We start from the raw sequence: 16,445 nt of genomic DNA, 5'->3' as shown, positions 1-16,445 counted from the left end.
TCCATAAGCCGTTATTAAGATGGACTTGGGAAAATCCACGACTTATTTCTGGGATAAGCAGCCTAAAATGTATTGTACTGTTTTGGGATCTTGCCAGGTACTTGTGACCTGGATTGGCCACTATTGGAAACAGGATGCTGGGCTTGATGGACCTTCGGTCTGTTCCTGTATGGCAATGTTTATTTTTTTTATGTTATCTTCAGTTCTATCTAAAATATTTTTGGCCCCTTTAGCCTTTTTGATACTACAATTAGGATATGTACGCTGATGATGTAAAAAGTTTTGTGCCTCTGGACACACTTGATAATTCCTTCTTGGTGGAGGTTGTGAGCAAATTCAGACAGATAGAGTCCTGGTTCAAGGAGAATAAATTAGTTCTTAGTTTACCAAAAATATGCCTTCAAATATTCAGTAAATTTCATTCAGTATTTCTACTGCCTTCTTTGGATTTTGGTGGTACGTCCCTACAGCCCAGTGATACAGTCAGGGTTTTGGGTCTGCTTCTGGATTTCACCCTTTCTTTTAAGGTTCATATTTTAGCGGTCGTTAAAGCTGCATCGGATTCATTCAGTTCGGCATTTGTTTGATTAAAAAGCACTACGTATTGTAATTCACACTTTAGTTATACAACAGCTCGATTATTGCAATGTTATTTTCAGGGCCATTGTCGGAGAGAGATCAAATAATTGCAACTAATACAAAATGTAGCCGTGAAGTTACGTTTTCATGCTGCAAAATACGATCACGTGACTCCATTTGCTAAAAGTTGAACATTGATTGCCAGTAGAATATCGCATTATTTAACCATCTCTCTGACCTCACGTGCAACTTTCTTCAAATCAATCACCCTACTTTCTAATTCTTCCTACTTTCTTACTCATCTATATGTTGCAACATTGCCTTACCCTTCACTACCAATTATAATGTTCTAGTACATGTGGAGGGGCATAATTGAACAAAAATGTCTATCTCCATGGGCGTTTATCTCCGAGAACGGGTCCGTGAAGGGGCAGACCGAACCGTATTTTCGAAAAAAAAATAGACGTCCATGTTTTATTCGACAATTTGTGAGCTGGGCGTTTTTGTTTTTCAGTGATAATGGAAAATGAAAGCGCCCAGCTCAAAAACGAATAAATCCAAGGCATTTGTTCGTGGGAGGGGCCAGGATTCGTAGTGCACATGCCAGGACACCAACCGGGCACCCTAGGGGGCACGTTTACAAAAAAAAAAAGGTAAAAGAGCTCCCAGGTGCATAGCACCCTTCCCTTGGGTGTTGAGCCCCCCAAATTCCCCTCAAAACCCACCGCCCACAAGTCTACACCATTACTATAGCCCTAAGGGGTGAAGGGGGGCACCTACATGTGGGTACAGTGGGTTTGGGGGGGTGGTGTGGAGGGCTCCCATTTACCAGCACAAGTGTAACAGGTGGGGGGGGGATGGGCCTGGGTCTACCTGCCTGACGTCCACTGCACCCCCTAATAACTGCTCCAGTGACCTGCATACTGCTGCCAGGGAGGTGGGTATGACATTTGAGGGTGAACATAAAAAGTTGTGAAACGGCATATTTTTGTGGTGGGAGGGGGTTTGTGACCACTGTGGGAGTCAGGGGAGGTCATCCCCGACTCCCTCCAGTGGTCATCTGGTCATTTAGGGCACTTTTTGGGGCCCTATTCGTGGAAAAACAGGGTCCAGGAAAAGTGCCCTAAATTCTAGCTACAAACGCATATTTTTTCCCCATTATCGGCGAAAGGCGCCTTTCTCTGATTGGCCGATAACCACGCCCCAGTTCTGCCTTCACCACGCCTTTGACACGCCCCATCAACTTTGTCCGCATCCGCGACGGAGTGCAGTTGAAAACGTCCAAATTCGGCTTTTGATTATACCGCTTTATTCGTTTTTGTGAGATAAACGTCTATCTCCCGATTTGGATCGCAATATAGGCGTTTTTCTTTTTCAATTATAAGCTGGATTGTGTTGTCATTGCAAGTAGTATACCATCTATTATGAGTTTATTCCAAGGATAGTTTAAATGTTATTTTCACATGAGCGTACCTATTAATTACAAGACTGACTCCACATAGTTTCCTGGAATCCTCTTGGAAAAGAAGGTTCTTATTTACCCGAGTGGGTGATAGACCAGGAGTGGAAGCACTGAGGTCTGGTTAATAACTGATTGTAATTAATAGGTAAACTCATGTGAAAATAACATTCAAACTATCCTTGGAATAAACTCATAATAGATTATAAAAAAAACAGGGAACCCTAACATAAGGAAAAATAGAGAAGTAGTATACAATGCCATACTTTGTATTTTTGTTTGAATATTGTTACAGCTCTAATTGCCTATTGCTTATGTTTGATCTATTCTTACTGTACACTGCCTTGAGTGAATTCCTTCAAAAAGGTGGTAAATAAATCACCTATAAAATACTGCTTCTGGTGTCACCTTGTTTACAGCCCTATACTCCCAGACAAGCACTGTGTTTCAACCAATGGTCACTATTGTCTGTCCTTTTTTTTTTTTTTGTTACATTTGTACCCTGCACTTTCCCACTCATGGCAGGCTCAATGTGGCTTACATGGGGCAATGGAGGGTTAAGTGACTTGCCCAGAGTCACAAGGAGCTGCCTGTGCCTGAGGTGGAAATTGAACTCACTTCCTCAGTTCCCCAGGACCAAAGTCCACCACCCTAACCACTAGGCCACTCCTCCACTGTTGCTACTATTTGAGATTCTACATGGAATGTTGCTATTCCACTAGCAACATTCCATGTAGAAGTCAGCCCTTGCAGATCACCAATGTGGCCGCGCAGGCTTCTGCTTCTGTGAGTCTGACGTCCTGCACGTACGTGCAGGACATCAGACTCACAGAAACAGAAGCCTGCGCAGCCTTCTACATGGAATGTTGCTAGTGGAATAGCAACATTCCATGTAGAATCTCCAATAGTGGCAACATTCCATGTAGAATCTCCAATAGTAGCAACAGAATCTCAACATTCCATGTAGAATCTCCAATAGTAGCAACATTCCATGTAGAATCTCCAATAGTATCTATTTCATTTTTGTTACATTTGTACCCTGCGCTTTCCCACTCATGGCAGGCTCGATGCGGCTTACATGGGGCAATGGAGGGTTAAGTGACTTGCCCAGAGTCACAAGGAGCTGCCTGTGCCTGAAGTGGGAATCAAACTCAGTTCCTCAGCTCCCCAGGGCCAAAGTCCACCACCCTAACCACTAGGCCACTCCTCCACTCAGGTCAAAGATTAAATCAAGCCAAGAACAGCTCACAGGAGACGTATGGGAACTGGTCCACACTTGCAAATATCTTAAGGTTGTGAAACAAAAAATACTACCATTTGATATTTTCACAGAAAGCTGTTTCACATCACTCGCCCACAAGGTGTCAGCATCTTCCCTGCTACAGTAAGTTCAGTTAAAGCAATTCAAGGTAAAAATACCTGCGGGTCCTCTAGAGGGCAGCAGACCCCACAAAGTCAGCAGGAATGACCCCAGTAAGGAAGCAAAATTCAGGTGACTTTTGAATTTTATGTTCCATACCAATAAAAGAAAGGGAGGCTTTGTATAGAAACCTTTGGAATGAAGGTGTTAACTGAGCAGACACTTCCCAGGTTAGATGGGCCTTTAAGACAGAACAGCAGGAAATCAACATCAAATTATTTCTGAAAGTAAGGATAAGAAGCTCTGTAAGAGGAAATTTATTTATGAGGAAAAAGTTAAGGAGCATCAACAAAATACAGACTAAAGATTATTAGAAAATGTTTAGATTGTGGTAGTAAAGTAACTTAAAAAAAAAGAAAAAGAAAGTTTGGTCTTTTTGCAAGAAGACTGTAAGATTTAATGATGAGGAGAAGCCAAAGAGAGAGAGAGAGAGCGCATTCCCGAAAGCTAGCTCTGCTTATTCATTTTTCTTATTGGGGAGAGGGAAACGGGACTTGATATACTGCCTTTCTGAGGTTTTTGCAACTGCATTCAAAGTGGTTTTACATATATTCAGGTACTTATTTTGTACTGGGGGCAATAAAGGGTTAAGTGACTTGCCCAGAGCACAAGGAGCTACAGTGGGAATTGAACTCAGTTCCCCATGCTCAAAGTCCACTGCACTAACCACTAGGCTACTCCTTCACTAGCAACATTCCATGTAGAAGTCTGCCCTTGCAGATCAGCAACGCAGCCGCGCAGGCTTCTGTTTCTGTGAGTCTGACGTCCTACACGTATGTGCAGGATGTCAGACTCACAGAATCAGAAGCCTGCGCGGCCGCATTACTGATCTGCAAGGGCAGGCTTCTACATGGAATGCTGCTAGTGGAATAGTAACATTCCATGTAGAATCTCCAATAGTAGCAACAGAATCTCAATAGTAGCAACATTCCATCTAGAATCTCAAATAGGGAAAGGGAAATGGGACTTGATCTACCGCCTTTCTGAGGTTTTTGCAACTACATTCAAAGCGGTTTACACAGTATATTCAGGTACTTATTTTGTACCAGGGGCAATGGAGGGTTAAGTGACTTGCCCAGAGTCTCAAGGAGCTGCAGTGGGAATCGAATTCAGTTCCCCAGGATCAAAGTCCACTGTACTAACCACTAGGCTACTCCTCCACTAGCAACATTCCATGTAGAAGTCTGCCCTTGCAGATCAGCAACGCAGCCGCGCAGGCTTCTGTTTCTGTGAGTCTGACGTCCTGCACATATGTGCAGGACGTCAGACTCACAGAATCAGAAGCCTGCGCGGGCCGCATTACTGATCTGCAAGGGCAGACTTCTACATGGAATGCTGCTAGTGGAATAGTAACATTCCATGTAGAATCTCCAATAGTAGCAACATTCCATCTAGAATCTCAAATAGTAGCAACAGAATCTCAATAGTAGCAACATTCCATCTAGAATCTCAAATAGGGAAAGGGAAATGGGACTTGATCTACCGCCTTTCTGAGGTTTTTGCAACTACATTCAAAGCGGTTTACACAATATATTCAGGTACTTATTTTGTACCAGGGGCAATGGAGGGTCAAGTGACTTGCCCAGAGTCTCATGGAGCTGCAGTGGGAATCGAATTCAGTTCCCCAGGATCAAAGTCCACTGTACTAACCACTAGGCTACTCCTGATTGTTTTTCATTCATCTTTTGGGAATTAATTTTTTCTTTTTTTTCTTTTTGAAGTTGATCCATTTCCTTTATTGGATTATTTATTTCGGCTAAATTCCACAAAGTAAAATGATGAGTGCTGCTCCACATGACTAAACTTAGGATCATTTATGCCAAATAAAACCTGATGCAAATCCCGACACCTAAATTAGGTGCGGAACGATCATATTCTATAACAATGCGCATAGATTTAGAAATGCCCATGACCTGCCCTTTCCACTCCCATAACCACATCCACTTTTCAACTATGTGACTTAGAATTTACTTGCACCATGTTACAGAATATGCCTAGCAAGAAGTGTGCATAAATTCTAATTAATGCCAATTAGTGCTGATTGCTTAACATCTAATTATCAGAGCTGATTAGCTTATTAACTAATAGGCTTTGATTTCCATGAAGAAATTGAGGTCTCCTTTATAAAATCCTGGGGATTAGGTTTGCTCTGCTTTGAATTCATTCTGTGTAGAAAGGCAACAAAAGGCAGAGGAAAATAAATTTAATAGAGCAAATTATTTAAATTACGGACATATTATTGTCCTATAATGAAAACCCAGATTGAATCGCTAACTGTTTTTGAAATTGCTTCAGTAATTGCAATTGAAACTTTTACAGTGTTGAAATGTTAATATTTTCAAAGGAGGGTCCGAAAAGTCTAGAGCATTTTGTCTGCTGACAAACTGGGGAAGCAGGCGTTATATTGTACCATGTAAATATATTTTTGCATTGCCTATCGCTATTAAATGCTCCTTGCAGGCTTCCCATTTCTTTACAGAGTATTTGCTTTCTTTTTTACAAGCATCAAAGGGCACTTTCTGACGGTTCTCGTTAGGCTGCCTGCATTCCTAACAACAGTAAAACAATAAAATAAAATCGGTTTCTAAATAATTTTTCTTGGCTTCTGAGGTCTCTGAGTGGAGATGTCGGTGTTTAATATACATCCTTTACCCAGCTCGGAGTCCTGGTAGGTTGATAACATAAATAAGAACATTTGATCGTCTCAAAACTATCAAAAACTGCCTTGAAATCTTAGCAATGATAATTCTTAATTTGAAGAACAAATTTAACTTTAATCTTTCAATGGGGAGGAAGATGAACCGAAATTGTACAATCAAAACTATGCTTTTTAGAGCAACATCGGATTAATTCCCCATAACGGTCAAAATATTACTTGAAAACAGGAACGCGGGATAGTTAAAGCAAAAAAAAAAAAAGTTCTCTGGGACCTGAACTGTTGGTCCTCTGAGGCGTTTGTTTGATCTGCCATAAGCTATTTACAAAATCAAGGCGTGCAGTTAGCAGCAGCTCTCTAAATAACCGAGTTTACGCCCGGTCAGTCAGCATGCTTCACTAATTAACCGAATCTGATTAGCTTTAATGAGCCCATTCCAGAAGTGAAGACCTGCATAGCTCACACTGAAGTGGAAAAAAAAGAAAACCAGGTTCCTTTTCATTGCCCTAATTTTCTCAAAAAGCACAAAGCATAATTTTACGCAGACTAATTGGGGAGCCAGATAAAATTGCCCAGGCAAATTAAACCTATTCGGGGAAAACCCAGTGCCTACACCTTCCTGTCCGTACTTTATAATCTTATATTTGAGAGTAGAATTCGTAAGGGATATCTGTTGTAAATTTCCTGATAACATGTGTTTAAATATTTGCTGCTTAACAAACAAACAAAGAAACGAATAAATATTGGGCTCTGGGGTTACTTAGAACTGAGTTTAGAGTGACTTGCCACCGTCTGATTTTTAAAAAGATAATCTTAAAATTATAAAAACATCTAAGTCAACATCTATAAAAAGAAAAGCTATTTCTCCCCAAAACACTGGTGGAATATCAATCCACGAAACGAGATTAAATTAGACTGGAAATTGTAAGAGTCAGGGGCAGTATATGAAAATACAGGGACAAATAAATCTTCTGCAAAGAGCGCGCAAAGCCAAGAAGTTTGATGCAAGTGTAACACCTCTTGTAGCCTGAGATTACAGTCTGGCAGCAAGAAAAAGCATTTTTCAATATAATTTCTTGTTTAAATCTCTCGCTCTAATTTCGTAGTCGATCCTAACACCTCTGCTCTCTGTTCTGGAACTGAAAATAAGGTTGGTCTTTGCAGGCTGCGTGGCCAGGTGGCAGGGTCTTAGTGCCGGAGCCTTCCAGCCTGTCCTTCTTCCCGATTGGCCGGCGGCTCCCCTTGCCCTCCCCCGATTGGACGGCGCTCCCGGGAGGGGGCGTGTCCCTCCCGGAGTAAAAAGTCCAGCTCGCGGAAAAAAGTCTGGCAAGTTTGGGCCGAAGGTTTGGCGGTGGCGGCCGAATCGGTCGGGAGGCGTCCAGGCTCTGTGCACCCTTCCCCGGGGCCCCCCTCCCTGCCCCCCGCTTCCAGGCCAGCCGCCGCCGCCTCTTCTCAGCATGCAGGCTCGCTACTCGGTGCCCGATCCCAACGCCCTGGGGGTGGTGCCCTACCTCAGTGAGCAGAGCTACTACCGGGCAGCGGGCACCTACGGCAGCATGCCCACCCCGATGAGCGTCTACCCGGGCCATGAGCAGTACGCGGCGGGCATGGCCAGGTCCTATGGGCCCTACCACCACCACCACCACCAGCAGACAGCCCCCAAGGACCTGGTGAAGCCCCCCTACAGCTACATCGCCCTGATCACCATGGCCATCCAGAACGCTCCCGAGAAGAAGATCACCCTGAACGGCATCTACCAGTTCATCATGGACCGCTTCCCCTTCTACCGCGAGAACAAGCAGGGCTGGCAGAACTCCATCCGTCACAACCTGTCCCTCAACGAGTGTTTCGTTAAGGTGCCCAGAGACGACAAGAAGCCGGGCAAAGGCAGCTACTGGACCCTGGACCCGGACTCCTACAACATGTTCGAGAACGGCAGCTTCCTGCGCAGGAGGAGGAGGTTCAAGAAGAAGGACGTGGGCAAGGAGAAGGAGGACAGGGACCGCCATCCCAAGGAGCCGAAGGTCCAGGGCTCCATCTCCAAGGAAGTCACCTCGGAGAAGAAAATCGTCATCAAAAGCGAGTCCCCCGAGCTGCCCGTCATCACCAAGGTGGAGACCCTCAGCCCTGACAATGGTAGCACCATGCAAGGGAGCCCCAGGAGCTTGGCGTCCACCCCCTCGGTGTCCACAGAGAGCTCCATCCCTGAGCACCATCCCTCCGGCAATGGCCTGTCAGGTTTCAGCGTGGAAAACATCATGACCTTAAGAACTTCTCCTCAGGGAGATCTGAGCCCGGTACCTGCCGCGTCGGGCAGGTCAGGCATGGTGTCCTCCTTGCCTCTCAACTATCCTCAGACTCAGTCATCCATTTACAGCCAGGCTTGCGCCCAAAGTATGGACACCGGTGGGAGCTACCAGTGCAGCATGAGGGCCATGAGCCTGTACGCGGGTGACAGATCGAGTCACATGTGCGTCCCGACCACGCTGGAAGAAGCCATCTCTGAGCATCACACGGGAACCTCTTCCCCGCTCAACTCCATGAATCTTGCTTCGGGTCAGGAAAGTGTGCTGGCGTCCGGCCACCATCAGCAGGGCGGAATCACTGGGCAGACAGCTTCTTGGTATCTGAATCACACCGCAGACCTTAACCACCTTTCCGGGCACAGTTTTGGCTCCCAGCAACAGACTTTTCCGAACGTCCGGGAGATGTTCAGCTCCCATCGTCTGGGAATTGAGAGCTCAGCCCTCAGCGAGCAGCAGGTGAGCGGCAACACAAGCTGTCAGATCCCCTATAGGTCCACGCCTTCCATATATCGCCACACCACCCCATATTCCTATGACTGCACTAAATATTGATTATAAATCATCTTTACTGTGGTGCATAGTAGGGCAGTTTAAAACATTTTAAAGACTGCGTACGCGGACACCTGAAAGCAGAATGCATTTGACATTACACATTAATGTTAATCTTGCAGTTCCTTAAAGCTCCAGACAAGTAAATTCTACTTGACAAAGGAAAGCAAGAGCGTCCAGAGAGTGGGTTCTTGGAAAGTAAGTCAAATGGACTAATACTGTAGTGAAAGCCTATACGATTTATTGAACTGTATGACCTTGGGTATAATTTTTTTAAATCCTCTGAGTGTGCTGTACAAATGTGTGGAATTTTTAATCGGGCTAATTTTCAGAGCCGTTTAATATAATATTTAAAGTTACGTTCACTGGATTGTCTTAAACATTGCCCACCCATTTCTAACTGCCAAATTAATTAAGAAAACGGATCGTATTTGTGGTTTTGTACAATCAAGCAATAGAAGTTCTGTCCATTCCTTTATTTTCCCCCCAAAACAAGGAAATAATTTATTTTTGTTGGTGGATAAAAGCCAAGTATTTAATACGTTTTTTTTTATTTACAAAAAGTGTGTTTTGTACAAAAGACTTGGCCCTGACCATTCCCAAGAACTTAAAAATTATATTTTATTTTCACGTTTGTTTGTCTATGTGGTCGTAACTGTACTTATCTTAAAAATAAATTTGATGTTGTTTTTCTGCTTATCCTTATGCGGTTGTGTGCCTTTTTTAAAAAAAATGTTCACACTGCTGATTTTTTCCCCCCCCGCATTTGACATAATCAGTTTGATTTGCAAATCATGAATGTTTTCTGCATGAAAACCTTAAGCTGCAACCAACAATGACAAGGCTAGTTTGAAGCCATAATAATAATACTAGATGTATAAACACTCGAACATCAGATTACAATCACATCAACCCCTGCGAATATTATTGCAGTCTACAAAAGATGACAATAATTTAAATTCACTGAATTTGCATATAGGATTCTAATCGTTCATATGAATAGTGGTTTTCTGAATAAGAATTATTTCTCAGTCACAAACTTTAAAGTCTTCTGGTGCCAACAGAGGAGAGAACGTCTGAACGAAATGCCGAGGCCGGGCACAGAATAATCACAGTAGTCAAACCTCAGAATGACCAATAAGTGTCAAGCTGTCCAGAAAAAAACGATTTTCAGAAAAGGTACTTGAGACTAATTAAAACAAAAAAAACCTGAAAGATTAGATCGTAGCACAGAAGCTATATAAAAAAAAAACAAACCCTCATAAATGTAATAGTCGAACTTCAAGGTTTAAACAAACAAAAACAAAACAAATTTTCCTAAAATATGCTATAGGCAGTCTGACTGCTTATTATTTTGGTTATATTATTTGTTAAAATTGTTCGGGAGGGGGCAACCCCAGAGGTAAACAAGAGCGTTACACTTAAGAAGGATTTGACTTCAAACATGTTTACAGCTTGAATGTTGCTTTACAATTTTGTTATAGGGTATAAGGGGGGAGGGGGCCCAAAAAGAAGGCGTTTGAGGTGAAGTGGTCCAAACTCGATAGCAAAATGAAACCTCCACTATTTGCTAAGACTTAAGAAACATACCAAATTGTCATGTTGTGGGCGTTTTTAAATGCCTTTGCTCGATTGTTTATTTAAACAGATGCGCATTGTAACATATTGAGGCATATTTTCAAAGCACTTAGCCTTCCAAAGTTCCATAGGTTTCTATGGAACTTTGGAAGGCTAAGTGCTTTGAAAATATGCCTATTGTGCAAGTCTATAACTTTAGAAAGGGAGGAAACTTTATCTGGAAAATAATGATATACTATTTTATATACGTATTTATGGAACACTAATAGTTTATGAATGGAGATGCCTTTCAGCGACACTCAATCGAAAGAAACGAAATTAGGAAATAAATCTTTAATTTCAAAGTGCTGAAAAAAATAGTAACACTGTACTTACTGCATATTCAGTTAAGTTTCTAGCAATTCTGACATTTTGTTTTAAACTTAAGATTCACCATGAGGCAGAGATCTCTCCTTTTGTGTGTGTGTGTGTGTGTGTGTGTATTCTATCTTGATAGCCTGTGAATTTATATATTTATCCATGTAAGTGTGTGTTTTGAGGTTAAAAATTCTTTCCCCTTTGGGGATATGATTTTGATTCCATTTTCCCTGATGTACGACAGTTGCACACTCTTATGCAAATGCTGATTGCTTTGGAAAACGTCGGTATCTTTTTCTTTGGCCCATTATCTCAATTAAAAGGAAGCAGTCACCAAACAGTGTTCAACACATTTGATTTCCCACTGAGATAATACGCCACTTGCCTTAGGCCAGGCTTTGCATCCCCAGAGCACAAACGACAAGATAGCAAATTACTGCCTTGATAGGGAAATAAAGTCTACTTTTCGCACACAGGTATGCATGCAAAAAGCCAGTACTGAGTAGTCTAGTGGAAACAAAAACATTATTTTTACAGACTTTTAACAGTGATGTCGCCCTGTATTTGGAGAGTTGAGCTTCCCTGCCAGATTAGATCCATATTAAGATTATCACGCCAGAGCATTTCAATTCTGGCTGTTAATAAGATATACAAATGGACTGGGGGGTGGGGGAGCTTGGGTATCGAGTTAATTTGGTCGGTCACACCCAATAAAGGTAACTTGAGTACTTCGTCCTCAAAATGGATCTGCAAAGTTAATGAATCAAACTCTTTTTTGGAAAATGTGGGTTGGGGAACAGGTGTGTTGGGCAATGTTTCTTACGTCCTTAGGAATGCATCAGCTGTCCAGTTGGCCTTTTAAATGGGGTGGGGGGGGGGGTTGATTTGCAGTCACAAATGAAACAAAGAACGCCCCTTCCCACCCAGCCATCTATAAAGCCCGCAGATCAGAAAGCGGTCAAATCCTCATTATCAGCTTATTTAGTCATGCATTTAAATACTTATTTTTTTTTTTATTATTTCAGTACTTATTTTACATCAGTATAACATAATTTTCCAAAATGCGGTGACCATTAAAAAAACTAAATAAACATGGCTTCGTGCAGTGCTTTGTGTAAACTGTTTAATACAGCATGCTTTTGATAAGCTGTATATTTATTTGATAAGGTGTACTTTACATTTGGAGAGAGAAGTTTTGCACTTTTTGACGTCTATTTTTCCAAGGTTGACTATTTTCCGCGCATATTTTTTCTGGTTTGGCCTTTGAAGATTGCGTTTCCCAAAAGCGGCGGTGGGCGCAGTGAGCTAACAAATATTTATTTTTATCAGTTCGGTCCTTGCAGGCTTATTATCAATTACAAAACCAAGCAAGCATATGTTGGACCAGATGTGCACAGTTGTTTTTCTCTCCCCAGGGAACCTGGGAGAACCCCTTCCAGCGACCAGTCCATTTCCAGGGTGTAGGTACACCTCAGCTAATTTATTACAATTATCTCACAAAGGGACTCGACCAACTGCTCTACAAACTACTTTTTGGAGATAAAATATTTCAGGCACCTTGCTCACACACGAAAGAAAAAAAAAAAAGCACACCTACAGGGCTTTCTCACAGAAAGGCAAACTACTGCTTTGCAGCGATCCATAGCAATCTCTCCTTTTAAAGCGATTGTCCCTTTGTAAGATGAGACAATATTTCAAACTATCCACAACACTGTGAAGGCCGTGTGTATCTTAAAAGCCTGTGAGGTAGTAATGGATCATTAGTTAGAACGGTATATTTGAAAATAAACGCTCAGTTTAATTTGCAGGATAAGGTATACGAAACATTTGATTCTTTGACGAATAAATGAGCAATGATAGAACAGTATATTTGAAAATAAACGTTCAGTTTAATTTGCAGAATAAGATATAGGAAACATTTGATCCATTTAAATGGGCAATGATTTTATCAGGAAGACCCTGTTTTCTTCGCTGTTTCTTTAAAAATTTCACGGTATCTGTGCTTCAATATTTCCCTGCTGCCAAGCAGGAATTAGTTGGTCCATAAATGCTAGCGTGGCTCGCAGCAAAGCTGAATTAGCTGTATTTTTTTCTGCTTCGGTAGCAGTCAGCCTTCACCACACTGTCTGCTCTGACTTCCCTAGAGCCTTAGACTATGCATTCGGAAGGGCCGAAGGCCTTGTAACCTTTCTGGTTTGTTGATGAGCTTTGTTTCTGCCCTGCAGAAGAAGTTGGTTTCACCGTCTCAAACACATATATATTTCTGTGTAGACAATCCATAGAAATAAAAGAAAACAGAGACAAGAAAATAAGATAAACCGCACCTTGTGCAGGGAGTTTGCAACTGGTTCAGATCAGTCCAGTATGTGCCATTCAAGGTTAACACCAGTAATAGCAGGTATGCATGGGGAAAGTGCATATTTTGCTGTTACTGAATACACACAGCTGCCAGAGGCTGCTGCAGTGCTCAGATGTGAACCATTAACTCTAATGAAAGCAAGGCTATAGAGTTGGGCATTGTATATGGACTCTTAATCCTAATAGGGGATATATATATATATATATATCTCCCACATGACAAATCCCTCCTCTCAGTACCCTTCTCCACCATTGCCAACTCCAGGCTCTGCTCATTTTGCCTTGCCTCACCCTATGCCTGGAACAATCTTCCTGAATCCCTTGCCAAGCCCCCTCCCTACCCATCTTCAAATCCTTGCTTAAAGCTCACCTCTTCAATGCTGCATTCGGAACCTAACCTTTCGAACATATAGGTTGCCCCAATCTGTCTGACCTATCAGATTAACTGTACATTTGTCTTTTAGATTGTAAGCTCTTCGAGCAGGGACTGTCTTTCCATGTTAAATTGTACAGTGCTGCGTAACCCTAGTAGCGCTTTAGAAATGTTAAGTAGTAGTAGTGTATATATATATATATATATATATATATATATATATATATATATATATATATATATATATATATATATATATATATATAAATTACAAAATCTTTATTAGTGAAAACAAACCAGTGCCTTAAAAGAATTACCAAATAGTATCCCTGCAACTCACTCCCACTGCCATCCACACCAGACTTTATAACCTGATCACATATGTAAATCCCACAAAGAACATTGAACATAAACCCTAAATTGTGTGGTTTTTTTTAGGGCTCACTGACTGATCTTTATTGAGATTGTGCTTTATTGAGACTGAAGAAACTGCAATTTAGGGTTTATGTTCAATGTGCTTTGAGGGATTTACATATGTGATCAGGGTATAAGTCTGGTGTGGATGGCAGTGGGAGTGAGTTGCAGGGATACCATTTGGTAATTCTTTTAAGGCACTGGTTTGTTTTCACTAATAAAGATTTTTTATAATTTATATAGAACAAAAGTACTGTTTGTTGTTAATGTCATTGTATATGGAGCCATAGGACTAGCTCAGTGGATGGAGGGCACATAGCACCTAACCACTGTACATCTATTCAGGAAATCTTGACTGCCCCAACTTGACATTTGGTCCTTTAGATTGTAAGCTCCTTTGAGCAGGGACTGACCTTGTTTGTTAAACTGTACAGCGCTGCGTAACCCTAGTAGCACTCTAGAAATGTTAAGTAGTAGTAGTACCTTGAGAAATAACAACCACATGCATGACATAAGCCAATCAAATCACCCCCCCCCCCCCCCCAAAGAAGTGATGCTGCGTGTCCTATTGTTTTTGAAAATAAATTATTTCCATTGGAAGAAAAAAGTACGTTTACAATCACCAAACCATGTAAAGAACGCTTTAAAGTGCTACTAGGGTTACGCAGCGCTGTACAATTTAACATAGAAGGACAGTCCCTGCTCAAGGAGCTTACAATCTAAAGGACAAATGTACAGTCAGTCAAATAGGGGCAGTCAAATTGGGGCAGTCTAGATTTCCTGAAAGGTATAAAGGTTAGGTGCCGAAAGCAACATTGAAGAGGTGGGCTTTGAGCAAGGATTTGAAGATGGGTAGGGAGGGGGCTTGGCGCAAGGGCTCAGGAAGTTGATTCCAAGCATAGAGTGAGGCCAGGCAGAATGAGCGGAGCCTGGAGCTTTACCAACTGCCCTGCCAGTTTTCAGATAACCAAAACACTCAGACCATTTCGTGTAAGCTGGGGCGTTGTGAAATACACTAGTGCAATTATCTCAGGTCACACCAAATCCACCACAGTAACATAGGTTGGTTGACGATCCTGTGCTCTGGTCTGTGAAAACCTTCTCTGTATTCTGTGTCCTGTGGAACTTAGGTGGGCTGCACCATTCTCTGCTCTCAATTACCACCCGGGCAATTCCTGGCTTTACTGAAAATAACCATAGTAATAATAATAATTTAAAAAATGACTTGACATGCATCCAGGCTTCACAATCTGGCCAGAACAGTGCCTAGTCTGACTGTGGTCAAAGACATGAGAGAATCTCAAATTACAAACAATGGCTTTCCTAAAAAGCCAAAGGCAGTACTGATGCCTCTGACTAGTTTCTCAGATCAAAATCATAAAAATGAGGGCACCCAGGGAGTAAATACACCCTGTAAGAGCGTTCTTTTAAAGCCAGTTGAGCGTTTAAGCTTTCCTCAGAGTGATTTATAAGCGCTTGGTAAACGCAATACAATTCAGGGCCCTGAAACCCGTGATTATATAACCCCCACGCTCTTCCTTGGACTCGTATTTATTATTTTAATAATTCCTGCTTAGATTTTCTCAAGGAGCAGGCACTAGAAACTGTGAGCATTTAAATAAAAAAAGCAACTTACAACGTGATGCTCCGTTCAGTTTGTGCTAAATATTAATGCCGAGGTTCCATAAGAGGTGTTAACTGAGTGAAAGCAGCTGTGCTGGAGTAATGATGTACAGAAATCTCTTTTCTAAGAAGTTTTATCTAAAATAATGTTTAGCCAACACATGCCTTCGAGGATTCTTTTTTTTTAAAAACTGGATCAAGTCATATTTTGGCATACAGCATGTACAATTTACTTTGGGTAGTAAAGGCATTTGCTTCTGTAGGGCTATTAATCCTCTAAATGAAATATTTGAGTGTATGCATAAATTATTTTTTTGTTCCGGAATCCATTGCAGTTTTTAAACCTGATAAGTAGGGATAAAATGGAGAGAGTATACTGCTGATAAATACAGTCTCTCTCTCTCTCTCCTCCCCTCCCCCTAAAGAAAACGACTACTCTTATGATCAAGGACTCTAGCTGAAAATAATACTATTAGGGAAGGATAATGTGGAGAAACAGAGCAGCCAAAAACTGTAGGTGATATATATATTTTTTTATTTTCAACTAGATTACATTTTGTGGCTAAATTTTGGACACCTCTGCTCCTGTCATCAGATTAATAGTAAGGGAGCATAATTCTGGAAAGCCGATCACAAAAAAGGTGTTACCCTAGTCCAAGGGTGGGGTGTGGGGGGGGGGGATCTCTCACCTTCAGTTTGTTTGTTAACCTGTAATTCTACCTATCCAGGTGGATTAACCCCAGAACCCCACCACTTTATTCCAAGCGTTACAC

The 16,445-nt window shown here is 41.8% G+C and overlaps 1 protein-coding gene across 1 annotated transcript; it reads left to right on the top strand.

Moving 5' to 3' along the window:
• The first annotated feature begins 7,459 nt into the window (after positions 1-7,459).
• LOC115469917 (forkhead box protein C2-like) lies at positions 7,460-9,668 on the top strand. The gene has a single exon (XM_030202696.1). The coding sequence runs from the start codon at positions 7,572-7,574 to the stop codon at positions 8,970-8,972; it is 1,401 nt and encodes a 466-aa protein (XP_030058556.1). The 5' UTR covers positions 7,460-7,571; the 3' UTR covers positions 8,973-9,668.
• Positions 9,669-16,445: the final 6,777 nt, after the last annotated feature.

Source organism: Microcaecilia unicolor, chromosome 5 (assembly GCF_901765095.1).
Source record: "Microcaecilia unicolor chromosome 5, aMicUni1.1, whole genome shotgun sequence".
Classification (NCBI taxonomy): domain Eukaryota; kingdom Metazoa; phylum Chordata; class Amphibia; order Gymnophiona; family Siphonopidae; genus Microcaecilia; species Microcaecilia unicolor.
This window is presented reverse-complemented; position numbering and strand designations above follow the sequence as displayed.